The sequence below is a fragment of the Monodelphis domestica genome, chromosome 2, assembly GCF_027887165.1.
Source record: "Monodelphis domestica isolate mMonDom1 chromosome 2, mMonDom1.pri, whole genome shotgun sequence".
NCBI lineage: Eukaryota > Metazoa > Chordata > Mammalia > Didelphimorphia > Didelphidae > Monodelphis > Monodelphis domestica.
Window position 1 is genome coordinate 387,150,473 of NC_077228.1, and position 27,787 is coordinate 387,178,259.

At 39.4% G+C, this 27,787-nt stretch overlaps 2 protein-coding genes across 3 annotated transcripts in view; one reads left to right on the plus strand and one right to left on the minus strand.

Moving 5' to 3' along the window:
* MCM9 (minichromosome maintenance 9 homologous recombination repair factor) overlaps positions 1-27,787 on the minus strand; it is a 167,521-nt gene that overhangs the window by 86,313 nt on the left and 53,421 nt on the right. The window lies entirely within an intron of this gene.
* Positions 10,269-27,630, plus strand: ASF1A (anti-silencing function 1A histone chaperone). The gene is made up of 4 exons (XM_001369293.5): positions 10,269-10,959; positions 16,153-16,268; positions 21,686-21,862; positions 27,166-27,630. The coding sequence occupies exons 1-4, from the start codon at positions 10,851-10,853 to the stop codon at positions 27,376-27,378; spliced, it is 615 nt and encodes a 204-aa protein (XP_001369330.1). The 5' UTR covers positions 10,269-10,850; the 3' UTR covers positions 27,379-27,630.

Genomic DNA, 27,787 nt, shown 5'->3' on the forward strand with positions numbered 1-27,787 from the left:
TAAGTTTTGTCAGAAACATCGCTGTCAGAAATAATATAGGGTGCTAGGTGATCTATTTTAGCACTCAACTTCTCCCTTTACCCCTGCTTCAGGAGAGTATTTTCTCCTTCCTTTATGCGCAAACCCAATGTTGTTAAAAGGAGTTTCATTCCCTAGGGAATCATTGATAGAGGCACTAGTATACATTTTCCTAGGTTTTCATTCTCCCGGGTTATGCTAGTGAGCTATTTTTCCAGAGATTAAGGTTACTTTAAATTCAATCTGTAATAGTATAATGTAGAGGTTGTAGACTAGGTTTCAGAAGACCAGTGTTCCAGTTCCAATTCTGCCTCAGTGAGTTTGCCTGGGCTAATCATTTAGTATCTCTGGGCCTCACTGTCACCATCTTTAAAATGGGGATACCAATGCTTGACCAGCCAGCCTTAGAGATTGTTAGGTGACACAGAGGACAGAGCCCTGGACTTAGTCAGGAAGACCCGAGTGAATAAGAACAATAGCTAACATTTGGAGCTAACATTTTAATTATCTCATTCAATTCTCTCAATACCCAAGGAGGTGGGTGCTATTATGATACAAAAATTACAGATTAGAAAATTGAGGCAAATAGATTTTAAGTGTCTTGTCCAGGGTCACAGCTACTAGGTATATAAGGTCAGATTAAAATTCAGATCTTCCTGATTCCAGGCCAGGGACTCTAACCACTGCACCACATAACTGCTTAATTTGCTTTATACACTTACTAGCTATGTGATCCTAGGCAAGGCACTTGCCTTGGTCCAAAGCTTGTATTTACTCATCTGGAAAATAGGGATACAAATAAGATAACAATAATATCTATTTCACAGGTTAGTTGTGAGTATCAAATGTGATGATGATAACTCTAAAGGGCCTTACAACTCTTAAAGGTATGTATAAATAATAGTCATTATTATTAGATTGTTATGAAGATTAAATAGGATAATATGAAAATATTTTGAAAAGTATAAAGATGATCATATGTATATATGTATATATATAATAATATGTTTGTTTTTCAACCTGCTTTTCTATTGTTAACTGCATTAAGTTCAGAAAATCTGTATGCAACTAAACAGAAAAAAATGTCTTATTTAATGAATATTTTCAGATATTGACAACTTCTCATCTATAAAAATGACCATTCATTCAAAAACCATTAACCAACAATATATGCAGAGCACCATGTTAGTTTCTAGGAGATACAAAGATCAGACAAGATGTAGTTCTCACCCTTCTGAGGCTTAAAATCAAACAAGGGATAAGACTCAGAGATCACTATCATATAGAACATTATATAACCAGTATATTGAGAGCATCAGTAAAGACTTACTATCTACATATGTACATGTTGGCTCCCTCATTCTGCAAGAAACTCCTTCACGGCAAGCACTGTTTTCACTTTTGTCTTTATATTCCCAGAGAGTAGCACAGTGCTAGGCACATAGTACAGATGCTGAATAAATATGTATTTACTGATGGTCTACATTAGTGATTAGGGAAAATTTCATAGGATAGGTGGCATTTGAGTTGGGTTTCAGAGAATTAGGAGACATTTATCAGTAAGGAAAAGAAGGGATTCCTAACATAAGCAGTGGGATAAGCACGGGTGCACGTACATTTGAGAAACAAAGAATATATAGTGATATGTTACTGGTATATAAAGAGTAGTACATATTAGCTATAAGGCTGAAGAGGGAAGGTGATGCCAGGTTTTGGAGGGCTCTGAATACCCAGAAAAGTGACTGAACTTTTCTTGGAAGTCAACAGGGAAGTCACTGAACATTTTTGAGTAAAGTGATATGACTAGATCGATACAAAAGAAAGATTATTTTGGCAGCACTGTAAAAGATGGATTAGAGGAAAGAGAAAGCAAAGGTGAGAAAATGTTAAAACAATATAAAGACTATACTGCAGTTTGAAAGGGAAAATCTAAAAAAAAAAAGAAAGAAAATGGAATTCTACAGAGCAAAGACAATTGGGACAGTGCTACTTGTCTTGTGAAAATACCAAGGACCAAGGAATGCCAATGGAATAATAAACAACATGAATATAAACTCAGAAAAATCCTCAAGAAGAATTTACAGATGCAGGTTCATAGGACTTAGAGCTAGAATGGTCCTTAGAAATTAGAGCCAACTCCCTCATTTTACAAATAAGGGAACTGAAGCCCAGAAATATTAAGTGACTTGTCCAAAGTTATAGTTTATATATCATGTATTCAATTTTTTGGGTGTCATGGAGTCTGGTGAAATCTACGATTCAGAATGATGTTTCTAAATAACTGAAGGACATACTAAATTTGATCTAGAAAATAAAGATATCATCTCCCCCCTCCCATCCAATATGGGGAAATCTTCAGGTCCATGGACCTCAGGTTAGAATCTTTGGTTTTCATACCCTAGTTTATAATCCTAGAATCTAGGGCTGAGAAGTCATTTTGTTCAGCCTCCTCATTTGCAGAGCAAGCAATCAATTATCCAATAACTATTAAGTAAGTGCTCACTATATACCAGACACAGTGCTAAACACTGGAGATACAGAGACAAAAGGGAAACAGTCCCTTCCTTCTAAGGGCTTACACTCTAATGGAAGAGAGAACTTGCACATATATAAGAATATATGAGCCATATAAAGCAGATACACATTATCCTTGAATAGATAAGTATTGGCAGTCCTTGGGGTCAGTAAAGGACTAGGGCCAACAGTCAGATGAGCTGGCAAATTCTTGGAGGTAACAAGGGATAAGAAAGTAGAATAAGAAAGGTGAGGTAATTCGCCCCAAGTCATTGTTGTTATCTGTCCTTCCTTTTTGAAGAGGACCAATGACATCATGGGGCAGTGACTTGACTTGCATGTAAATTGGATTTAAGTGAGACAGAATTACACAAAGTCATCAGCATCTTTTTTTTTTCCCTTTGGAGTCATCCAAATCCACTGACAAGACAAAAGTCAGAAGGTCTGGCAATAGCATGAAATTCAGTGGATGACCTTGGCATCTTTAATGTCTAACCAAGCTGTAAGCACTCCATAGTGCCTGCTTCACCCCGTTGTGGCCTCTGGAACAAATTGTTCTCATCCACTCATTCCTCTGGGGGGAAGGCTTCACTCACTTGGGTAGACATCCCCTTAACTCGCCAGCGGTTTGGAGGCCTGTTCAGTTACCCTCAACCTAGCTTAGCCTCTTGGAGCCACAGGTGACAGCTGGGTGAAAGGTGGACACTGAAGGTGGATGAATAGCCCCCAAAAGGGCTTGGAAAGCTCTCGTACCAGAAGTGCTAGTCTCAAGTCACACAGGTGGTAAATGACAAAAATAGATTTCAAATTCCAGTCTTCTGACTCCCAACCCAGTGTTCATTTATTTATTCAACCCTATCTCTTGTGTACTACCTTTGGCTTTGGCCAACATTAACAAGGCTGCAAAAAAATACAGGTCAGATTAATCTGAAATTGGTCAGGAGGCAGAAGGTTTTGGAAAGGTAGTAGAAAGCTCCATATAGTGTAGATTAAGAATGAAAAAATCATATCTCCAGGCTTTAGTTTCTTCTTAAAACAAGCTTAGACTAGTCAATCACTAATGTCATTTCTAACTCTATAATCCTAGCTGTAGGAATCCAAAAAAAAAAGGGGGGGGCATGCTTACTGAAAGATGATACTCACTTTGGTATACATATTGATGTCTCTTCAAATGGCCATGGCTCTAAGTTCATCACTTTCAATTTCTATGTCCTGTACCTTTACTGCAATTCAGCCCCACAGAGAGATAGTAATATTTTTGATTTTGCCATCAACATTCAATGTTCTGTGGTCCAGAACCCTAAAAATTTCTTTTTCTGACCATAATCTCTCTCTCTTTGGAGTCTTTGGAGTCATCCTCTCTCTCTCTCTCTCTCTCTCTCTCTCTCTCTCTCTCTCTCTCTCTCTCTCTCTCTCTCTCTTTCTCTCTCTTTCTCTCTCTCTCTCTCTCTCCCTCTCTCCACACACACATGCATGCACACACACATACTTATCTTCTACCCTAAGATATAGATATATCTATATATCTCATACTACCCTTCTTTCAGCAGACCCTCCTCATCTACTAATTGAATAAGAAAAAAGTTATAAGGTTTGAGCTCCTTCTTTTCTATTCTATACTTTGAAATCCCTTGACATTGTTCCCAACCCCTTAATATCTCACTCCACATCTCACCATTCAAATGAAGATGCTCTTCCTAAATTCACTAATGACTCTTCATTGTCCAACTTGATTGCCATTTTCCCTCTCAGGCACCACCAGATGCTATTCACTTCTCCTCTAGGAAAGCCCTTAAAAGATATTCAAATTCCTCCCTCTTTCCTTTTTTTTGGTGCTCTTTTCTCTGGATGCTTCCATTACCTAGCAGCCTGCTCTTTCTTAGCCTCTTGATGGATGCTGCTGCCTAACTATGGTGTTCCCCAAATTTCTGTTCTGGGCTCTCATTCTCTCTAGGTGGTCTCCTCAATCTCGGTGTATTCAATTTTCACATCTATGCAGATGATACATCTAGCCCTACTCTTTCCCTTGAGTCCCACATCATCATCTACCAATTAGACATCCTCCTATAGATATCCTGGAGAGAGCTCAATCTCAGAAGGTTCAAAATGTAATTATCTTCTCCAACAAACCCACCCCCTCCTCCAAATTTCTACGTATTGAGGAGACTCATTCTTCACACTCACATCTATCATCTAGTCAGTCACATGGGTTCACAACCTCAGTCATCTTTATCTCCCTTCTTTTTTTCTTCACTCCTCATATCAGTTTCAATAACTGGTAAAGTCTTATTGATTTGTTTCTACAACCACATCTCTGACATCAGTCTCCTTTTCTCCATTTACATGGCCATCACATTAGACCAGGACTTCCTCACCTCTTGCATAGACTATTTTGCAAGAGTTTCCAAGCTGGAATCCAACTTCCAGTCTCTTCCCTTCTCCACTTTGGCCTTCACACAGCTGCCAAAAAAAGGATTCTGAAGGCTCAAGCCTGACTACATTAATCTCCTGCTCAATAACTTCCAATAGTTTCCTGATGCCCCTAGGATAAAATACCAACTCTGCTTGTCATGTAAAGCCTTTCCCACTGTGGTTCCAGTCTACTTTTCTTGCCTTATTTTACATTACTTCCCTTCATATACTCTATGTGTACCCACATACTTGTTATTTGACAAACTGTATATTCCATTTCCTCCCTCCATCTCTTTGCTTAAGCTTGTGTCCCATGCCTGGAACTTTCTGCCTTTTTCACTATCATCTCTTGAAATTCTTAGTTCTTTTCCTTCAAGACTAAATTCATCTGGCAAATCTCTTGTGGATAGGACTTCATGATTTTCATAATTTTCAGTGCTCTCTCCTTTCTCAAAATATAGCTATATTTACATGTTGTATCCTCCTGGAACATAAATTCCTCCAAGGTTGAAAATATTTTTTGTCTCTGTATGCTCAGGACCTAAGCCAAGTACCTTGGACACAGTAGATACTTCAAAAATTAGATTTGATTAAAGCCTAGTTCTGCAAAAATGGTGGTATGACCAAAAAATGGGATGTATATGTGGCTCGGGCCTTAACAAATTCCTTCCAAGGGACTGAGGGATATATATAAGCCCTACTTATTTCACGTGAGCAATTGCTAGACTGGGGTTATTCAATAAATATACTCTTTTCCCACATGTGGTGAATTTATCTATTGTGATTAACTGAGTTTCTAATGGAGGAATACAGAAAGAACTATTATGATTGCTTATCAATCTGAAAAATCATCAAATGGTCTTTCTTTAATTTTGCTAGCCTCTTTCCATCCTATTCATTTATTCTTCTCCCCGGCACTCTCCCCTTGCCTCCAACCCTCCAGATCATAGATTTATTCTAACAATTCTTACAATTATTGCTAGCTTTCAGGCAAATAGCAAATCTTACTAAATACTACCACGATATAACTGCTTACAAATCCTTTGTCTTTTTGCTGTCCATTTAGAAGTGCAAAAATATTATGGCACCCCTAAGGATGATAGTTCTTTTTTGACCATTTGTTTTACCATTTGTTCACTCAGCGAAGATTTCATGAGAATCAACTTTGCAGAAGATATGGTGCTAAGTGAAAAGGGATTACTTAGAGTCAATGAAAAAGAATATGACAAGGTCCTAGCCAAAATGTACTTTCTAGTATAGTGGAGGAGATAAATGAAAACAGCCATATTTTTAAACTTTTGTTTGCTGAATTTTGAATGGGGTGGTGGTGGTATTGGTTAAGAATTCAAGAAAAGCAATACAATGATCCAGGATAATTCTGGGACAGATGACAAAGAATGCCACCCACTTTCAGAGAAAGAACTGTTGAAGTCAGAGTGCAGAACAAAGCATACTATTTTTTCACATTAGTTTATTTATGTTTTTACTTTGGGGTTTTGTGTTATAAGAGTATTCTTTTACAACAATGACCAATATGGAAGAATGTGTCGCATGGTAATACATGTATAACCCAGAACGAATTGTTTACCATCTCTGAGGGAATGGAAGGAAGAGAGGGAGGGAGACGTTTTGGAAAATTTATGCTGAAAATTGTTATTTCATGTAATTTGGAAAATAAAATATCTTTGAATAAAAAAGAATTCAAGGAACGTGGGTTTTTTGAAATCCTTAACATATGATAATTAAGAAAGAAGAATAAAAAAAATTGGATCAATAAAGAACTGAAACTATAGGAAGATGCCAGCTTATGATGATAATCAGTACAGTCTTGAAAAGACATAAGAAATATGGCATCTTGACACACTAGCTAAGAAACAATGAAGGAAATGGATGAACTAAAGATGAACCATTCTGACATTACTCCAAGGGAGTCAAATTTCCTCATTGCCCACTCTAAATAAACATCATAATGGAGTTTTATGACTTAAGGAAACTTCTTCAGAATGTTGAGACTTTAGGAACATTTAGACCTTAAGGTCAGGCTCTTTTCTAAGGTAAGATTACAAAATCATTTGAGTTAGATTTCACTCTGTTTTTATGTAGTTCATTACTTTGTACTTTCAAAATAATAGGGATGAGGCAGGGAGCCAACGGAAAGAGCACTGGCTTTGATAGAGGATGAACTGGATTTGAATTTAAGCCCTATCACTTTAGGCCAATTATTTAATATTGCTGGGTGTCAGTTTCCTCACCTGTAAAATGAAGGGGTTGTTCTAGAATCATGGTTATAGAACAAGGATTATTAATCTTGTGCATGAGTGTGCATGTTTTTGACCTCTTTTTAGCAGTTTGGTGATGCTGATGGACCTCTTCACTGAATGTTTTCAAAAAAATTGAAGAAAATGCTAAATTTCAGTTAGAGGTTAGTGAAAATAAAAAATATTTTTTTTCCCTTGCCAAGTTCACTTAACCTCTAAGGTCTCTTCCAGTTCTAAGTCCATGATCCTATGACCTAGAATTTCCCCTTACAATCGTTTACAACATTTTGGCAATTTCATTTACTAGTCACATGACAATTACAGTAAAAAAAAATTGTTTGCAAAGGGGTATTTGTTTTAGCATATATCCAGGGTATCTTCCTAAATAAACAGGGGACAACTTCTTTTAACATAGTTGTGATATCAGTCTACTTGTTAACACAAAGGATGACTATCATTCGCACGGGCCTATCATCAGCACATAGCCATTGTTTACGCTTTGGCTTTATTACTCAGATCCATATGCTATGTGTACTAACACCATGAGGAAATCCTTTTGGCCAATTTCTATATGTGGCTGTTGAATTCTTTTGTGTCTCTCTGCTAAGCACCAGATGGGACCTAAGCTAGCTTACTTTCTAGATTGTGAGGACTGAGATAAGGAAAAATATGGATGAGGGAAGAGATGGCTTACCTCAAAAGACAGATCTTTTGAATTGAGGAATCTTGCAAAGGTCATCAAAAATCATCCCTGGGGTGTATGTGTGTGTGAGTGTGTGTAGAACAACAACTATTTAAATTCAAATATGTGCATTATTGCAAAGAAAATGCCAGGGCAGCCAAATGGCCCAGTAGATAAAAGTGCTGAGCCTGGACTCAGAAAGACCTGAGTTAAAATATGGCTACAGACACTAGTTGGGTGACCCTGGGTCAGTCACTTAACCTTGTTTGCTTCAGTTTCCTCATGTATAAAATGAGCTGGAGAAGGAAATGGCAAACCCCACCAGTATCCTTGCTAAGAAAACCTCAAATGGGGAACAGGAAAAGGTGGACATGACTGACAACTGAACAACAGGGTTTTGGAACCAGAATGGATATTAGGGAAGATCTATTTTATTACTTGGTGTGAAACTGGATTTGGAGAGCGAAGTTTGAATGTTGGCTCTTTCATTTACTACCTATGTGGCTATGGGCAAGTCACGGCATCTGGAATCTTTCATTTCCTTATCTTTAAAATGATTTAAAATATCCTTATCTTTAAAAATGATGCCCTTGTACAAGATGGCCTCTAAGGTCTATCCCTTTGATGCCCTAATTTCATGGAGAACAGAGAATGAACACATCATTTCTTTGATACGACGTTCCATACCAGTGAATTTCTTTTAGGTTGGTACTTTCTTTGAAATTATCACCTTAGAGAGTTTAGAGGATTGAAAGGTAAAAGCATTCAAGGTCACCCTAGCTATATATATATATATATATATATATAATCACTAGTGGGACTAGAACTCAGGGTCTTCTGACTCTTAAGGATACTTTTTTTTTCTTCTTTTTAATAAAACCCTTACCTTCCATCTTGGAATCAATACTGTGTATTGGTTCCAAGGCAGAAGAGAGGTAAGGGCTAGGCAATGGGGGTCAAGTGACTTGCCCAGGGTCACACAGCTGGGAAGTGTCTGAGATCAGATTTGAACCTAAGACCTCCTATCTTTAGGCCTGGCTTTCAATGCACTGAGCTACCTAGCTGTCCCCTCTAAGGATACTTTCTACTATGCTTCTGATAGGATATGTATGAGATTATTTTACTTTAATTAGTAGGTCTACTCATTTAGTCATGAATGTTTAAGAAAAACAGCTGCTTTCTCAATGGAATAAACAAATGTTTTAGTGTTAATTTTGCTAATTTTTTTTTAAACCCTTACCTTCCGTATGAGAACTTTCTTTCCCAAGATCACAAAACCCATATTAGTAACAAAGGGCTATAAATGAAATGGACATTTTCCCATATTGGCTTTGGGCATGCAAAGGCTCCTTTGAATATATTTCTGAGGCCTAAATAAGTCTAAAATTACTAATGGTTAGGTCCCAGATTTAGAATTATATCTAAAATCTGGCAATGCTTGTTTTTGCTTTTCTCATCTCTCTAGTATCCTTTAACTTTTCTCTAGTATGTTTCTCTTCTTTACCCCTAGTTTTTTACTCCTAATTTATCAATTTTTCTTTTCCTGTTCTACCAACAGAGCACTGAGTTGAACCTCTTAAAACACTTTTGATTCAGGAAAGGTTTTCTAGAACTGGAAAGACTTAGCTTGGGGGGAGGGTCTGTAAACTTGGATTAAATTTAAAAAAATTCAAAATAGTTGGATTCCTTTGTTATCTATCTTATTTTAGGTATTTAAAACATGATTCTGCAAATGAGTCCATTGACTTTTATCAGTCTGCCAAAGGGGTCCATGAAATTTAAAAGTTTGGTAACCCCTTGGATAGGGTGGTCCTCAGCCTTTAGAAGATGGCAGAACTGTAGAGGTTAGCCCATGGGAAGGGTAGGGCTGAGTTTCCTGACTATCCCCATGACTTGAAGCAAATATCTTCTGGATCCTTTTAAAAATTGTCCTATTAAGTGATACTAGTCAAAACATCGGAGGGTTCGTTTGGAAAATAAACCTTTATACATTTTAGGAAAGCATATTGTTTGCTGAAATACCCTAAGCATTCACAAGCAACCCCTTCACCCCAAGTGTCATATAGATATTTCTGTATCAGATATGGATACATGAATCTGTTGAATCCACAGAATTCTTAAATCCAAGAGTTAACAACGGTATTGATAAGCTTAAATAAATTATAGTCGGCGTTCTTTGCTTTCCTCCCTCCTTTCCCTTTTCCACTCTTTTCTCGTCTCTTTCCCTCCACTTCTTTTCCCTCTTCCTTTTTCCTCCCCTTCTCCTAGCCTTTTCCTCCCTCCTCTTTCCTCCCTTCCCTTCCCTCTTCCCCTCCCTTTTCCTCCCCTGTCCCCTCCCCTCCCAGTAACTACTGGCTGACACACCCTACGTGAGAACAGCGTGGAAACAATCCCGTGGGCGGGGCTTCCCGGCTCTCCTCAGCTCTTTCCCGGTCTCGCCCGCCCGCTCGCTCCGCTCTGCCCCGCTCGGCTCCGGAGGAGCCCTCCCCGGCGTTCCTCCCAGGCTGTCACCCGGCTCACTTTGTTCTCCGCCTTTGTCCTCGTCTACGCCAGCAGGTGGAGCAGCCGCGAACCTTTCGGAGCCCATTCAGGGGAAGGGAGCCCATCTTGCTCTCTCCCGGAGCAGGAGCTGGAGGAGGAGGAGGGTCAGAGCTCAGCGTGCAGCCAATCGGGGCCCACGCTGCTAGTTAACCGAGCAGAATGGGCTGTAGTTGAGTGAAATAGGAAAGCTGCAAAAACACTGTGGAGTTTTTTCCCGGTGTAAATAAAAAAAAGAAGACGACGACGACGACGACTAGGAGGGAAAGACAACAAAAAGTTTCCCAAGTCGCCGCCGCCCGCCGTTGGCCCGGGGCCGGTGCTGGAGCGGGGGCTTCGCCCAACCAGAACACGTTGGACTGGGTTGTGTTGCAAGAACACCCCATTCCTATTGTTTGTGTGGGGTTTCTCTCCCTCCATCACAAAATATGGCAAAGGTTCAGGTGAACAATGTAGTGGTGCTGGACAATCCTTCTCCTTTCTACAACCCTTTTCAGTTCGAAATCACGTTTGAGTGCATAGAGGATCTGTCGGAAGGTGAGTAGATCGGGTCCCGCCAGGGGGGCTTCAGCCCAGGGCGCTCGGGGGCAGGTTTTTCTACGCGAAAACTTTCCCAAGGCCTGGTGGTTTTTTTTCCCCCCGCCTTCTTCTCTCTCTCCACTCTTTCCTAGTTTTATTCTCCGCTGCATCTAAGGGAGAGAGGGAGGGAAGGAAGGAGGTGGAGGAGGATGGGCTGCTGCTCTTGCTGCAGACATGCAGCTCCGGTGGGGCCGGTGGGGCTTTGGCCAAGGCGCGCGGCGGCGGCAGTGGTGGCGGCTGCTCCGGCTGCTGCTGGAGGGAAACTTGAAGCGGGTGCATTTCACTATTGTGTCCTTCGCCCCGGCGGGGAGACCGAGTGGGAGGGAGGGGAAGTCGCCCCGGTTCCCCAGCGCTGCCTTTTTGCAAAGCCGGGCTGAAGTTGCAAGTAACTTGTTTGAGTGGTGGTAGCCATGTTGTCAGCTTTGTCTGGGTGTGGGAGAGGGGTTAACGGGAGGAGAGAGGAACCCGGCAGGCACCCCCACGAGCCTCGGCACCCCTGGGTTACTCTAAGATGAGGAGTTGGCTTAGCTAGCAGACCAATGCCGAGAAGCCCGCGAAGGGAGAGGGTGCAAGCCCCCTATTTTGCATGGCCTGGGACTTGGGGTGGGGGGGGGGAGATGAGATTTTTTAAAAAAGAGCTGAGTCTGGTGTGTGCGCGTGTCTGTGCTCGGCGGAGAGTTCGAAAACGGAGCCATCTTTTGCCCAGAGAGTGGAAATTGAGCTCCGAGCCCCTGGCGTCGCTAGCTCCCAGGCTTGCAACCCTCTCGGCTGTTTTAAGTGCTTATAACTCCCTACACCTGCCCACCTGCCCACTTCCCCTTACTCCACTTTGAAAGGCCAGAACTCCCTTTAAAGTTGCACTACTTTACGCCAGGAGGACCCTTGCTTCACATAGCCTAATTAGACCGGCAGGAAAAGCCGGGGCTAGCTTTCAGCTCTCCTCTCTGGCTTCCTGAATCTAGTGGGAGGCGGGTACCGACACAGGCATGCACACACTGCCTCCCTCGGTGCTCTTACACCCGCCCCCCGCCCCTACCAACCCCGGGAGAGGGCTGGGTGCCAAACTGACTTCCCCAGAGATTCTGATAACTGCAAATAATTTGAAAGGCTCTAGAGGGAATCACCTCCAACCAGCCTTGGCTACAAGGAGGATGTCCAGGGACAAGAGGTGCTCCAGGATGCTAATGCAAAGCGCTTTGCAGTTAAAAGCGCTATAAAGGCTAGGAAGCTATTATTACTAATAACTGTTGGAACTTAAAAAAAATCAACTTTTAAAGTGAATCTAGGAGAAAAAAATGTTCCTGTTTATTTCAGAGGTCAAATAATTGTAACCCTCCAAAGTTTCATGGAATACACCGGCATAAATTAGTTAAATATGTTAAATGCAGGACTTAACGTATGGGCTTGGAAATGGGAACCAGTTAAAAGTCGTAGAACTTTCTCGATTGTTATCCCACCTACTCACAAGACCAAGCTCTGGAAATTGTTAGCATGCTTAATAAGATAAGTCTCCAACAAATAAATGAAAAGCGAAAATTGCACTTAAACAGACTAACATATTAAGAGGAGGAGAAAGGGAAAAAAATAGTTTTAATTCAACACCCATTATTTACCAGGAAACTGAGGCCTAGAAAGCTTAGTAACTGTACATTGAAGGAACTTAAAATATTTTAGAAATATAAAAATTTCATCATTATTTTCATCTCTAAGTATACTTTTCATAGTATATTTCATTTCATAGTATAAAATTTACCCCCAGTTTAAAAAAAATTCTCCTAAATTTTGTGAAATCTTTAGTTTCCTAAAAGTGAAGATACTATTCCACATTTGACATTGATACTACTTTATTCTTGCTGCTAAATTTTAGTTGAGAATTATTTTGATGAAATACATGTAAAGTATTTAGAATACCCTAAAGCATTATTAAAAATTTTTCTCATGTGGACATTGGTCAAAGCAAACTTCATAAAATGTCTTTTTTCACTATCATTAATGGCTATTTTCTGGTTTTTTGAAACTAGCTTTTAATTTTTGTGCAGAATTATTTGAACTTGATAGGTCAAGAAATGAACCAAGCATTAAAAATGAACAGAATTAAATTAAATTAAATTAAAATAAAGCTTAACTGGCAAAATGCAGGATTGTTGTTTCTATTTTCTCATTCAAAAGCACCTTGTTCATTGCAGACAGCTGTAGCCTCTTAGTCACCATCAGCATTAAGTATAAGACAGATGAATAGGTTAAAAAAAAAAAAGCGCGTTTTGCCAAATGTTATTTATGAATTCAGTATGAGTTTCCTAAGTCATAAGCATATCTTTGGTACTGCCTCCTATTTTAGGTCTCATAGCTAATAAGGAATCTTGAGGAAGAGCTTCTCTGGGTCCATAGTCTTGAATAGTGAAAACACTAAATTATGACAGAGGCAAAACTACATTTTAACTTTTAATTGGCATCCATTGAGAAACCAGTTAGTATTGGGGTTTGCAGGGTTGGGTGTCAAGGATACACCGACTAACACTTAAAGACACCTCATTTCTCTGAACAAACATTTAATATTTTAAAAGATAATTTGAGCTGAGTCACGCACAGCCTTCCCCCAAGTTGCTAAGGAGTTCTTTGAAAATGTTGTGTTTCAGTGTTCCAATTAAAGGCCAGGTGGATTAAAGGAATTGAGTATAGTCAACAAATACTTTTAATAATGTAGGTACCAGGCAGCTAGGTGGCTCAGTGGACTGAGAGCCAGGCCTGGAGATGGAAGGTCCTGGGTTCAAATATGGCCTCACACTTCCTAGCTATAGTGACCCTGGGTAAGTCACTTAACCTCAATGCCTGGCCCTTGCTGCTCTTCGGCCTTGGAACCAGTACTTAGTTCTGATACTAAGATAGAAGGGAAGGGTTTAAAGAAAAATAATGTAGGTATCACAATGGAGCCAATAATCTGATTCATTGTTTAACTTGACAACCTACACAAAAACTGGTTTTTCTTTAAAAGCACCTTGGCTGTTATGGGAGGCAATTGGGTGACTCCATGGATATAGTGTTGGGCTTGGAGTTGAGGAGATCTGAATTCAGATCTGGCCTTGGACACTCATTAGCTGTATGACACTAAGCAAATCATTTATCCATGAAACAGGGATCGTAATAGCTTCTTCCTCTCTGGGTTGTTGTGAGGTTTAAATGAAATAACATTTTTCAGGTACTTAACACACTACTTGTCACACAGTTAAGTGCTTGTTTAAAATATAATAGCTTTAGTTTAAACATTTACTCTCATGATCATAGGTTTTAGAAATGGAAGGGCTTTAGATGTAATCTAGTCCAACCCCTTCATTTTCCAGATGAGGAAATTGAAGTCCAAATGAGTTAAGTGACTGGGGCAAGGTCTTATTATATAGGGCCAAGGTCTTCTTACACAGAATCAACATTTGAATTCAGGTCCATTTACTCCAAAATCTGCCTCTATATCTCCTGTATTTGGATGCAGTAATTATGCTATCTAATACTGTAGGCGAATAGCTTTCCCTGGTAAGGTAGGTTATGATTCCAGAATGGCCTGTCCTTCCAGAGCCTGAACACATTTTCTGAATGTTGTTCTAGTCTAAGAAAAGAGTAATAATAGTTCAAGAAAGTAAGGAGAAGGGGCATGGCAGTAGTGAGCCAGTCTGTGGACCCTAAAGATCTTCACGAACATTTTTGGCATGTGTTCTAGAAGTTGTTATCATATTGACATTTTCTCATAACCAATAAAACACATTGATTGAAAAAACTGTGACCTATGAAACATTACTTTTTCAAATAAATATAGATTATGAAAATAAAATCATTTGTAGCAATGATTATTCAGAATACAAAGATATCACTTATTTTGCTTTAAGAAGCCAGCATTCAAATATACCCATTTAACTTAACAGTAATGGTAAATACCTAAACAGGCATGTAAATTCACATCTAGACACAATCCCCCAAATAATGAACATTCCATATTATTTGAGGTTTCCTTCGATTCCTATACAAAACCAAGAAGAGATGTGTTCTTATCCCTATCCTATGCTGACCCTACTGTGATCCTATTAGTGCTAATTATCCTGTTTATTTTGTAGGTTTTTACTCGTGTATATATACAAATTTGAAATACATGATTATAAGAAGTTCTATAGATGCTGTATCATGTACTATCTGAGAATAAAAAAAGGAATAGCAAAATTGAACAGTGTCAAAATAAGCAAATTTCATTACACAAAGTAGAATGGAGTTTTGTAAAACATGTCAAAGGAGGAAGAGCTGTTCGACCAGCCAAATATAGCCCTGCTACTATATGAATCATTGTCAATAAATGTTTTATGTTGCAGTGTGCCTTGAAATGTTCAATAAATGTTTGTTAAATGAATCAGGTCCTTAAGACGATTATAGTCTAGTTGGGAAGATGGGACATTGGGTATAAATAGTATAGATAGCATATGCCAGAGGAGTTTGCCTATATATGTAATCTGAACATAAAGGTAACCCCAAACAAGCATGCCACATTGAGCCCACCCCCAGGAACCTGTCTTATTTCTTAGGGTTTGTTATTTTTGACTCAAGATAAATTTTACATATGGGGTGTACAAAGAGAACATGTTAACTGTATCAATGGTTGGTTCAGGTGAATGGTTCCCCAGTAGAATGGAAGCTCCTCTAGGGCAGGCAGGAGGCATTAAAAAAAAAATCTTTGTCTTCTCAGCACACAATAGCCACTTAATGTTTGCTGAGTTAAGGAATAAAGGCAAAAGTGGTCATTAGAGCTGAAGTGAGCAGTTTTTCATACCTCTGATTATGGCAAGCATAAGAAAGCCTTATTGGCATGGAACAAGATCAAAGTTGGCTGATATGTTAGTTTTGCTGAATTGACACCCCTCCCCCCCCAGCCCCTTTCTTTTTTACTCTTTTGTTTTAAGGGATTGCTTTCTGAAATGAGAGATTTTCCAGGAGGAGCCAGGGGATGGGGAGGATTAGGTTCTCCCAGAAATTGAGAATCTTTTTTGGATCTTCTGCTTTGGTGAGGTGGATTTAGAGATGACAGATGTGAATCAGTTGCTGTTAAAAGGGGTATTGGAATTAATCAGTATTGTAATCCTTTAGTGTAAAATAATGTGTATTGGTCTTTAACTCTAGACTTGGAGTGGAAAATTATCTATGTGGGTTCAGCAGAAAGTGAAGAATACGACCAAGTTTTAGACTCTGTTTTAGTGGGCCCTGTTCCTGCAGGAAGGCATATGTTTGTATTTCAGGTAAGATTACTGTTAAATGTTTGTACCAATAAGTTTCTGGAAAGTATTTTGCATTTGTAAAAAAAACCTTGCACTTAACTATTTAACACCATACTTACATTAATAATAGCTAAAATTTATATAGTGCTTACTATGTGCCAGGCACTTTGCTAAGCACTTTACAATTATTATTTCATTTGATCCTCACAATATTGCAAAATTGGTTCTATTATCCTTCCCATTTTATAGATGAGGAAAATGAAGGCAAACAAAGGTTATTTCTACTTTTGCCTGAAACTACAAAGTGCTTATTATTATGGAGGGAATGCTTTCAAAGTTACCCTCCTGTTGTATTAAGGATATGTTTGTGTCTTTAAAATGGCACCCATGAAGAATAAACTAAGTGTGATTGGTTTATGCCAGAAACAAAAAGATATACCTTGTTATATTGTCAACCTGAATATCACAAAAGGACAGATCAGCCTATGGAATGAATCCTTGAATGATATTCACAGTCCACTAACTTTCTGCTGACCTTACTTCGAGCATCACTAACATATATTAAGCCTTAATAGGGATGACAAGGGCTATATACAGTGGCCCTGATAGAGGTGATTACAATTTAAAATATGGCCTGTCACAAAAAATATAAGTCCTTTTGAGCTGTGAAAAGTAGAAGTTAGAGGTGTGATATCAAGCAAATAATTTTTTGAGTGGCCCAATGATTACATTTCCCAGTTCATCTTCTCACTGTACTACTTTACCTATGGCTAATTCTACCAGCACTAAAATAATCACTTTACTAGGTAAACAGATCAGTGTAAAATTTTTCAGAGCTGAGAATATCACATAATGGTCCTCGTTTATCATTTAGGGGTATCACTTAATATTCCCCCAAATGGACCCAGGATCATGGTTTCTTTCTCTCTCTCTTTTTTTGCCTGAGTATCAATTCTTTTTTTTTTTTAACCCTTACCTCTTGTCTTAGAATCAATACTATGTATTGGTTCCAAGGCAGAAGAACCCTAAAGGCTAGACATTGTGGGTTAAGTGACTTGTTCAGGGTCACATAGCTAGGAAGTGTCTGAGGCCAGATTTGAACCCAGTCATCCAGACCTGTTGTTCTATCTACCTTACAACCTAGCTGCTTAATAACTTCAGTAATTTTCCAACATTAACAGAGGCAGAAAAAAATAAGCAGGCAAAGAAACCTTTGAATAAGTTCTTCTGTATTGCTATTCAAAAATAAGTCCCACTCTTTGACTTAACACTTCCTTTGCATGAGGGCTGGCTCTGACCCCCAAGGCACAGAGGGGAGGAGTAGGGCAAAATTCTCTAAGGAAAGCCAAAGATAAAATTCTTGCACTGAGCTTCAGATATTAGTATATTTCTTAACAAGCCACAGCCCCCCAGACCAAATGTATATCGTGAATCCTTAACTAGGATGGGTGTGAACGCTTTCTCCTCTGTCCTGGACACCAGCCTTCCCTTCAGCCCCTGCTCCTCCCCAAAGGGATGGCATTCTCACAAGAGAGAAGCTATTATGACGGAAAGGAAGCAGATAGAGAGTTAAGCAGATTTCACCAAGTAACTGAATAAAAAAAAAGCGGATGCCATTAAAGGGGGAAGTGTTTGTCCTATTTCCTATGGCTTAAAGATTTCTGTAAGACCACTGGAGCCACTGGAAGTTATGTCAGTAGAACTTTTAAATACCTGCAAAGCTTTTCCTCTTCCCTTTCAGCTTAGCCCTCTCTGAAGTTTCTTTGTGTAGAGAAGTAGAATTAGCCCTGCTTCGTGAGGAAAGCCACATGTCTGGCGAGGATTCACGGTGTGGCAGACTGCTGCTGACCCTGCCAAAGGGCGAAGTTGCCTGTTACTTTCCCTATTTTGTTTTCATGGGACGGCCCCGTTAGGCTACTGCAGTCATGTCTAATACAAAGTTGTACAATAATACTTGGCGATTCCTGCTTCATCCTACACTAAAGCCATCATGAAACCTTTCCTGTGTGTTTTAGGCTAGGGAAGGGATAAGGCCTGTGTCATGGGCTTAGCAAACCTTGGGGGAGGGAACTGCCTCTACAAATGTTTATTGGCACCTTCTCTGCAACCGATAGTCTTGGCACAGAGCTTGGTGCATAATCAGCATTGGATGAATGCTTGATTTAGCTAGAGAGTTCTTTAGAGAATGGAGAGGCTAGGTGACTTGTCCTGGGTCACACAGTTTGTTTCAGAGGCATGCTTTGAACCCAGGTCTTTCTGGCTTAAAGGATGGCTCTGTTGTCACAGCCTTAAAGCTACTAAAGATTAAGACTGCATTAAGACATTTGGGACACTCCATACTTTCAAAACATTCCCAAGTTTTAGTTGAGTACATAAAGGATGATGAAGGTATCCAATAACTTTGGTCAAATGACTTTAAAATGTGGAGCTAAAAAAGAACAGATGAAATACAGTGAGAATAAGGTCATGTTTTAAACTTGTGCATTTAACAAACTAACCACTCTTATAATTTCAGATATTTTAATAATAGGCCAAAGTAGAGCAATGATTGGCCTTGGGAGTGCTGGTTTTGTGTTGCTTCCTGCTTTGCTAGCATAGAGTTAGGGGATTGTTCTTAATGGCATGTCAGCCGTGTGAGAGGTAAACTGATTGAGAGGCAACCTTGCATTGTGGAAAGAGCTCTAGACACTGGGTTCTTAGTGACTAGTATACGATCTTAAGCAAGTCACTTCTTGGGGCTTCAGTTTCTTTCCCTTTACAACGAGGAGATGGACTAAATGACTTCTGAGACCCTTTCTAAGTTGAAGAAGAGTCTCTGGTTTAGAAGCTCAGACATCCGTCCAAAGTGAGCCGCAGTCAAATGCCTCAAGACCCCTAGATAAACTATGCCCATCTTGCATTCTGGCTAAGCAAAGGACCCTTTGGCAGCTCCTCCAACTAGTCCTGTCCATACTAAATATCAAAATGCAATGGGGGGGGGAGGGGAAACAGCTGGGTGGCTCAGTGGATTGAGAGCCAGAACCAAAGACGAGATCCTACATTCAAATCTGGCCTCAGCCACTTCCTAGCTGTGTGACCCTGGGCAAGTCACTTGACCCCCATTGCCTAGCCTGTACCACAAGGCAGAAGCCTTGGAACCAATTGATTCAAAGACAGAAGGTGAAGGTTAAAAAAAATGCAATGGACAGTAATCTCTGGAATCAATTTGTTCATGGAAAATAAGGTATGAATAGGGGAATGAATTCCCCATTCACAATAGGCTAGGCTTATCTTCCATTTTCCCTACTCCCAACCAGGTAGAGAATCTTCATGGACCTCCCCCAGTTAGTCTTGACTACTTGAGTGGTTGTATTCCCAGGCCAGAAGCAGACCTCTCTCCCCCATAACTATCTTACTTCAAAATATCTTCTCATGAAACCTTTCCTTGCTGAATACACACAAACCATTTCTGCCAAGGACTTGAATACCAAGCATAAACCAGAGAAACAAGTATAGGTTATAGAGGAGCACAAACTGCACACTATTATCAGGGTGGGGGCTAGAAAAATGTGAAAACTGGAAGAACTTGAGGAGTGAATGTAGCTGAGTCACTTCTCTTAGTTTCAGTTTCTTCATCTTTTTTTTTAAAGGTGGAGAGAGGAGTTGGACTACATCAGTGGACTTAACTTGGGTTCCACAAACTCATTTTTAAAAGAAGCTTTGTGCATTTAAAAATTTTACGGGGGGGAAAAAAGGAGACCTTAGGCCTCACCAGAGTGTCAGATGGTTGTATGACATTAAAAAGGTAAAGAAGGAGCAGCTAGATGGCTCAATGGATTCAGAGCCAGGCCTAGAGATGGGATGTCCTGGGTTCAAATGTGGCCTCAGGCCACTTCCTAGTTATGTGACCCTGGGCAAGTCCCTTAACCCCCACTGCCTGGCCCTCCCTTACCACTTTCCTGCCTTGGAACTAAGACAGAGTTATTGATTCTAAGACAGAACGTAAGGGTTTTAAAAGAAGATTAAGAAGCCCCAGTCAAGATGGTCTCCAGAGCTCTTTAGGCTCTATCTTTCCATGGTTGATATTTAACCCAGAGAAAGTCTATTGGGCTCATCCTAGTAGAGACCCACTCCTGTACCACAGACCTCTGCAGAGTAGGGAGAATGTCTTAATAACTATGTATTCTTACTAGCACACAGCACAATTTCTTATACATAGTAGACACTTGGGAAATAATATTTGTTACTGATGATCAGATTGGAGGTGCTCGGCAGAGTTGTGTCGATACATATTGGGTTGTAGAAATCCCTGTGACCAGAGGTGGTTTCTCTATGACCCACTTTCCTTGGTATTCCTCAGCCACTAAGAAGATCACGATCATGCAGCTTCCCTAGCCCGGCATTCTAGGCCTTGTAAATAAAGCGGCCCCACGCAGCCCACCCAGGGCCATGTCTGATTGGGTGGGGTAGGTGCACATTAGACACCAGGCTCCAGGCCCCAGGCGCGTGCTCTTCTCTTCACTTCTGGGCCTTTCCCCCGTCCTCCAATGTCCTCACACGCCTTCTTCCCACCTTCATAAACCCCCAACGATCTTATCGTTTATGAGTTTGTGTGGTTTGTACGTCACTCCGGCCCCTGGATCGCCCTTGCTTTGTGGTGTTCTGATTACGTCTATGCAGTCTGCTCCTTACTAACTTAGGGTAAGGTACCCTGCAGGCGGGGCCAGGAGCCGCCTCATCGCCTGGGGATTCCCTTCTAAAGAGGGGGCTGAGATTACACACACCCTTGTTTAGTTGCCTTCAGTGTCCAGTCTAGGCCAGTTCAGTGGTTGCAGGCCGTGTGGGAGTTGAATGAGGGGGGCTGGGTGGGGGGATGAAGGTTGCAGACGGTCCATGCATGTATCTGGATAATCAAATGGATGACTTCAGCATTTATCTTTAATTGCTCATTTGGCCAACATAAATCCCTCATAATGGATATTACCAAATTCTAAAACACCCAGAATGGAGGAAGAATGACAATTTTCTCTATATACAATGATGCCTTCAGGGTTTCAAGGGATGGGGGAAGCTAGGTACACGGAGAGCCAGGACTAGAGATGGGAGGTCCTAGGTTCAAATCTGGCCTCAGCCACTTCCTAGCTGTGTGACCCTGGGCAAGTCACTTGACCCCCACTGCCTAGCCCTTACCACTCTTCTGCCTTGGAACCAATACACAGTATTGATTCTAAGGCAGACTATAAAGGTTTAAATAAAGGGTGCAGAGGTGTCCCATGGGAGGCACATTAACTCTTTGAGCTATAAATCTCAGAAATGAACATTTGCCTTCACAGCATGATTATAAATATTTCCTACATCTTACTGCTCTATCTTTATCTGATATTGCTTAAGGTAACTAAAATCCTCATCTTGTCTGCAGTTAACCTTTCCTCCTTTTCCCCTTTTTTTAATCATTCCAGGCTGATGCACCAAATCCAGGACTTATTCCAGATGCAGATGCTGTAGGTGTTACAGTTGTGCTAATTACATGTACCTATCGAGGTCAAGAATTTATTAGAGTTGGCTATTATGTAAATAATGAATATACGGAGACAGAATTAAGGGAAAACCCACCAGTAAAACCAGACTTTTCTAAGGTAAGTAACATTTCAAACTTATCTTAATTAATTTGCTTTTACTACATCATTTAAAGGGGTCAAAAACTGACTTCTGGGAAGCTACAGTTTATATTACACGATGTGTGTGGCTTTTGTAATAAGTGAGAAACTAAGAAAGAGTTATCAGAATTTCACATTTTGGTGTTCGTTCCACAATTGAACTCTGCATAATTCACAAAGCCTGTATGGTCTCCCCTTAGGCAGCTTTGGTCATTCCTGTTTGTAATATGCTTTGAGATCCTAAAACAAAGGGAACTATGCTTCTCTTGGCTCAGCCTGGCTATAGGAGGGCATTTACTTGGCTTAGGGCTTCTACTTAGCATTTTCATTTTAAAGCTTCTAATAACCTTTCCCTGTATCCAAAGCAGTGTTGCCCAGCAGCAGTTCCTGCCTCAAAAGGTGAGGTTGTTACTTGAAACCGAATTGATAGTGCCCTGTACCCAGGGGGTATTTGGTTAATATTATTCCTAGTGAAGGACCAAAGTCAGGGGGTCCAACTTCCCTCCTCAGCCTCATGTATGTATATATGTGTGCTCTGGATGAGCAGCCACATTTGGAGCGTTGTGTCACCACACTTAACCAGCTCCTTTTTCTCCCATTGATGTTTCTGTTTTGCCATTCTCTACTTTTATACACACTAAATTCTGGTTTCTTCATCCTGGGATGGTCAGTAGTTTTAAGTTATGTAATAAAAAATTTACCTAAGAGCCATGATTCAGTATTCTATGGGTCCTAATAGCAAGTAATTTATAGAACATGAGAGACCTTATAGAATATTTAATTCATCCCCATGATGAATTGCTCTGATCTTTTGGAATATTCCCCTCTTGGGACTGCATCTGGAAACTGCACAGCTTTTTAGATATTTGTTGCTACAGTAGCCCATTTCTTAAAAAAACTGTTTTGTTGCTAATAATGAACATTATTATAATGAGATTTGGAGTTGGAAACCTGGGTTTAAATCCTAACTCTTCCACTTCATATCTGTGGGTTTGTGGGACCTTGAGTATATGAATTTCCAAGCCCCCGTTTTATCTTTCAATGGGGGGGGGGTGCTGGTCTCTATTAGCATTTCTGGTTCTAAAGCTAGGAATCATGCAACACCTTGGACTTAGAGAATTTAGAGAAATTAAAATTTTAGGTGACCTAAAGAGCAATGAAGAGAAGTATAAGTTATTATATGTAGAAGTCACTTATTATATGTAGAAGTTATATGTTATTATGTAGAAGTCACAACAAGTAAAGGGATAGCATTTACCAAAAGTTCTACAAAATATTATGGACATCTATGGATTGGGGTAGAAGAGGAGGGAGGCCAGTTTAAAATGAAAATGAGAAAAAGTAGATGGACATCTCTGATGTAATAAATGGGAAGAATACTGCCTCCAATGTCAGAGAACCTGGTCTAAAAATCACACATGCTTATGTGAATGCATGTTACCTCTTGGGCCTCAGTTTATTTCTGTAAAAGAAGGGGGCAGTCTTTAATCTATGATTTTTGTCACAAATGCAGCTTAGCACTAAATCTGACATATATTAAAAAGGAAAAATAAAAAAGAGGAAGGCCTCTGAAGGGTTTTATGAAAGAACATAGATAGGATCATGTGGAATGGGAAGATGTCCCCACACTTTTGAGACCCAAGTACTTCCCAATACCAGTGACTTAATTTTTGAACCTAGGAATGGAAATGAGACTGAAATGATTTAGATTCCACCCTTTCATCATCTCTGTTTAGGCCAAACCTTTTTGACTATTGTTTGGGACAAACAAAAAGCACCAAGCAGATCTATCTGATGCTCCTTCATAGTTGAAAATAATTCAGTCTCATAAGTAACAATGTAGTTAGCCTAACTTTATAATCTACCATTTTAGATTTGCTTGTCAGAATCTGAAAAGTATCTTTTAGATCCATGGTAAAAATCTTAATTATCAAAGCTTTTGTTTATAAATTCATTAGAGAATAAGTTAAAAATATAATGCAGTTAAGCATCACTAGCAGAGACAATGATATTTTTACCACAGTTCATATGAAGTATAAAAGGAAGATAAAGCAAAAACCTTGAATCCAAAATTTAATAAAGGTTTCTTTTGTGAAGGACAGCTCTTGAATTTTTTTTTTGTAAGACCTAAGGATTCTTCCAATTTTTGTATTTGTGCCTCCTTTTGGTATATGAACTAAGGATCAAGATAAGGAATCTTAGGCCTCAAGTCTAATATAAGTAAATCTGTTTAATGTTGTTTGCCTCTTTTAGAAAATAGCTTCTACTTTAATCAATTCTAACAAAAATTTAATTGTTTTCACTTTATTGCATTGGCAAGAAAAGTTTATCATTTCTCTGCATAGCATGTAAGGTCAAAATGACTGCATAAATGAGAAATAATGTACAAATTCAGTTATCTTCTCAAAAAGCTGGCCACCCAGATCCAGCCCAACTGTCCTTATTTTAAGAATGAGGAAGCTGAGGCTCAGTGAGTTTTTAAGTATTTTGCTTTATGTCACAAGATAGTTAATGGTGGAACATGGTTTTCTGCCCTTTCTGGAACTACCCTGATGGAATATAGGAAATAAACTGAATTGAATTCAACTGGTAATATATTCAGTGAATGAAAACAAACTGAGGTTGACTGTAACAGCAAATATGTCCAACCAATCCATAGGAAATACATAGTCATGGAATTCATTCATTCATTTGGGTGGATAAGGCAGTATTTTCCCCCCACTCTGGTACAGAAATATTAGACAATTAAGCATTTACCATGAGTCAGGCACTGTGCCAAGCACCCGAGACATAAATACAGGAAAGCAAGACAGTTCTTACCCCTAAAGAGCTTGCAATCTAAGGAGGGAAGACAGTACATAAAGGGCCTGGTGGTATACCAGATGCTGTAGAGAGAGCCTAGAAGGGGCATGGAGGATTGGTTCTGAGCAAGAGAAGACCAGAACAGGGGGAATGAGGAGAAGAGCGCAGGGTTGGAGTCAGGAGGGAGATGAGAATCATGGCTGAGATGCAGGTACATAGTGAGGAGCTGCATGGGATTTAATGAAATGTAATTAGGCCAGGTTCCCAGAAGGATATCAGGTAGCCCAGGTATCTGCAGTTGGAGAAATGGGTGAAGTTGAAGATGTTCACCAGAGAATAGGCAGCATTTTGCAGAGATGGGTGGGACTTAATAACATTTGACTTTAGTTATATATCATTGTTCTTGAAAGGCAGCATGCAATAGTGTGGATTGGAAGACTAGGGTTTAAGTTTTATCTCTGACTCGTGTGGCAAAAATTATTGTCTAAAATGCAAATAAGGGAAACAAAGTCTTCAAACCAAAAAGAAAATAGATTTATTGAGAGAGGGCCAGTCTCACAATAAAGCCAAACTCTTGTTGAGCCCAAAGACCCCAAGCCTTAGGAGATGGCCTCTTTTGTGTCCAGAAAGTTGATAATATAGTGTTAGAGTAAAGACAGAATATACAGTTAAACTAGACTGAATATAAATCTTCCATATGGGCAGGTCTTAATTAATGACACAAGTGCTGAATAAGCTGGAAAGTACAGAAATCATCACTATGGGTGGCAGCTAATATCTATTATTAGGCCTGACCTTTGCAAGGCCTCTGCAATAAGGGGACAGGGTCTGGTTTTTGCTGACAGTTCTTATCCCTGTCAGGAGTCACCTCCTGTTCTCTGCCCTAAAGATGACACCTAAGGATGACTGACCTAAGCCATTGCACCTAATAGATGGGCATCCTATACTTCTGATTGACAGGCAGCAGGATGTGGTAGGCTTGGGAAGAACATTTGGGTTACAAAAGCTAACTATATTATTTTACCATTACCTCGAAAACTAATAATTGCATTATAAAAATAACACACTCATACCCATGGGCAAGTCATTTCACCCCTGTTCCAGGTAACTGGTAAAACTCTTAGCAGTGGAAGAAGTTTCCATGCTAAAAGGTCCCTTAACTGATGAGGGTTCAGACCACCAGCAACCCCCAAATGTAATCTATAGGTGAAGGTCTTTTATTTTAGCCAAAGAGGGGGAGGAAGTGCCCCCCCCCCCCCCCCCATGATCCCTACTATTTAAATGGCTGAGAAACCACTCACAAACAGAGGCAGATGGTGGAACAATATGGAAAATGTTGATATTGTAATTCTTGTTCCTAATGTACATATTTTTGATAATTAACAGCATGAAATTCCAAACTAGGAAGAGCATTTTGAAAATCTATCTGCCCTTTATAATTCTAGTACATGAATTTTGAGCATTTTAAATAGATATGGCATAGACCATAGCTAGTATCATTGCCTGAATAATTTTGAAGTTAAGAAGAAAAGAAATTCTCTCTGCATGGAAACCACATGTATAATAAGGAAGCTTTGTGGTGAAGTATTGTGACTGACTTTTTAGAGAGTGAACAATTGGTGAAACCACTCTTGACTTTGCACATATGAAGTACTTAATGAAAGCTTATTATTTCTAAAAGGTGCCAGAATATCACTCTGGGATTAGATGAAGAATTTGAAGTCTCTTCCCTTGATTTGCAATGTGTTGTTCTTTATTATCATACTAAGCTTTTATTTTCCTTGAAGCTGTACTTCAGTTTTTAGTGAGCCATCTCACCTATGGAATAGATAAAAAATGGCCCAAACTTATAAAACACTCTGTGTTCTTTCTTTTCTTTTAGGAAACTGAGATATTTAAATATTAAGATTTTTTGGTCACTTGTCCTGACAACCCATTCCATTCTCTTTACTTTCTCCATATTCTTTCCATTCATTCCTATAATTGCAGACTCCTTTAGAAAAAGTGACACTTTCAAACCCTTCATTTGTAATGCACTAAAACTTGATTTACGTTATCATATGGCTTACCCATTAGACCTCTTAGAGAAAAAACATCAAGAGAAATAATATGAAAAACCTAATGTTTATATATTGCTATGGCATATACACATACTGTACATCATTGGTAAGGTTTACCTATATTATTATTTCATTAGATCCTCACAACAACCCTGTGAGGGTAGGTATTATTGTTGTTATCATTCCCATTTTACAGATGAGGAAATTGAGATGGAAGTTGAGTGACTTGCCCAAGACTAGTATGGCTAGTAAGTGTCTGAGGCAGAATTAAAACTTGGGTCTTCCTGATTCCAAGACTAGTGTTTTAACTACCTCACATAGTTATTCTGATTATATATTAAGAGCTTAATTGCATAGCTCATTGTACCAAATGATCTAGCCTTTACCATCTAAATTTATTTTTTCCTTCTTTCTTTCTAGCTTCAAAGAAATATTTTGGCATCTAATCCCAGGGTCACAAGATTCCACATTAACTGGGAAGACAACACTGAAAAATTGGAAGATGCAGAGAGCAGTAACCCAAACTTACAGTCACTTCTTTCAACAGATGCATTGCCATCAGCATCAAAGGGATGGTCAACATCAGAAAATTCATTAAATGTCATGTTAGAATCCCATATGGACTGCATGTGACTACCTGCCATCCCTTTAGTACATGTTAAGCTATAAAAACAAACAGAACTATTTCCCTGAAATTCCGTAAGTACATAGTCAAGACAAAATGTGAAGAATTTGTTTTAAAAACATCCTGTAGAAAGTTTATAAGAACCAGTATTTGATCAAATTGTGGAATATAAATACAACTATTTTTAAGTAATTCTTTTTTCTCTAATGTGTTATTTTATTTGCTCTAAAACTAAATCTGATTAAAGCATATATATTATATTTTCTTCTTCTCCTCTGTAACATAAGTTAAACACCAATGAAAAATATGAATCCTTAACCAGAATGAAAAAAATATAATGACATGGTCTTTTGGATGAGATTAATAAAGCATACTACAGTTTCCCAGCCATTAATAAATGATTGGGAACAAAGCTCA

Bases quoted from the DNA above. Each gene is read 5' to 3' on its own strand.
- ASF1A (XM_001369293.5), top strand. From the start codon at position 10,851: ATGGCAAAGGTTCAGGTGAACAATGTAGTGGTGCTGGACAATCCTTCT. The intron at 16,269-21,685 runs GTAAGATTACTG...TAATCATTCCAG, and splicing joins GGCATATGTTTGTATTTCAG to GCTGATGCACCAAATCCAGG. The intron at 21,863-27,165 runs GTAAGTAACATT...CTTTCTTTCTAG, and splicing joins TAAAACCAGACTTTTCTAAG to CTTCAAAGAAATATTTTGGC.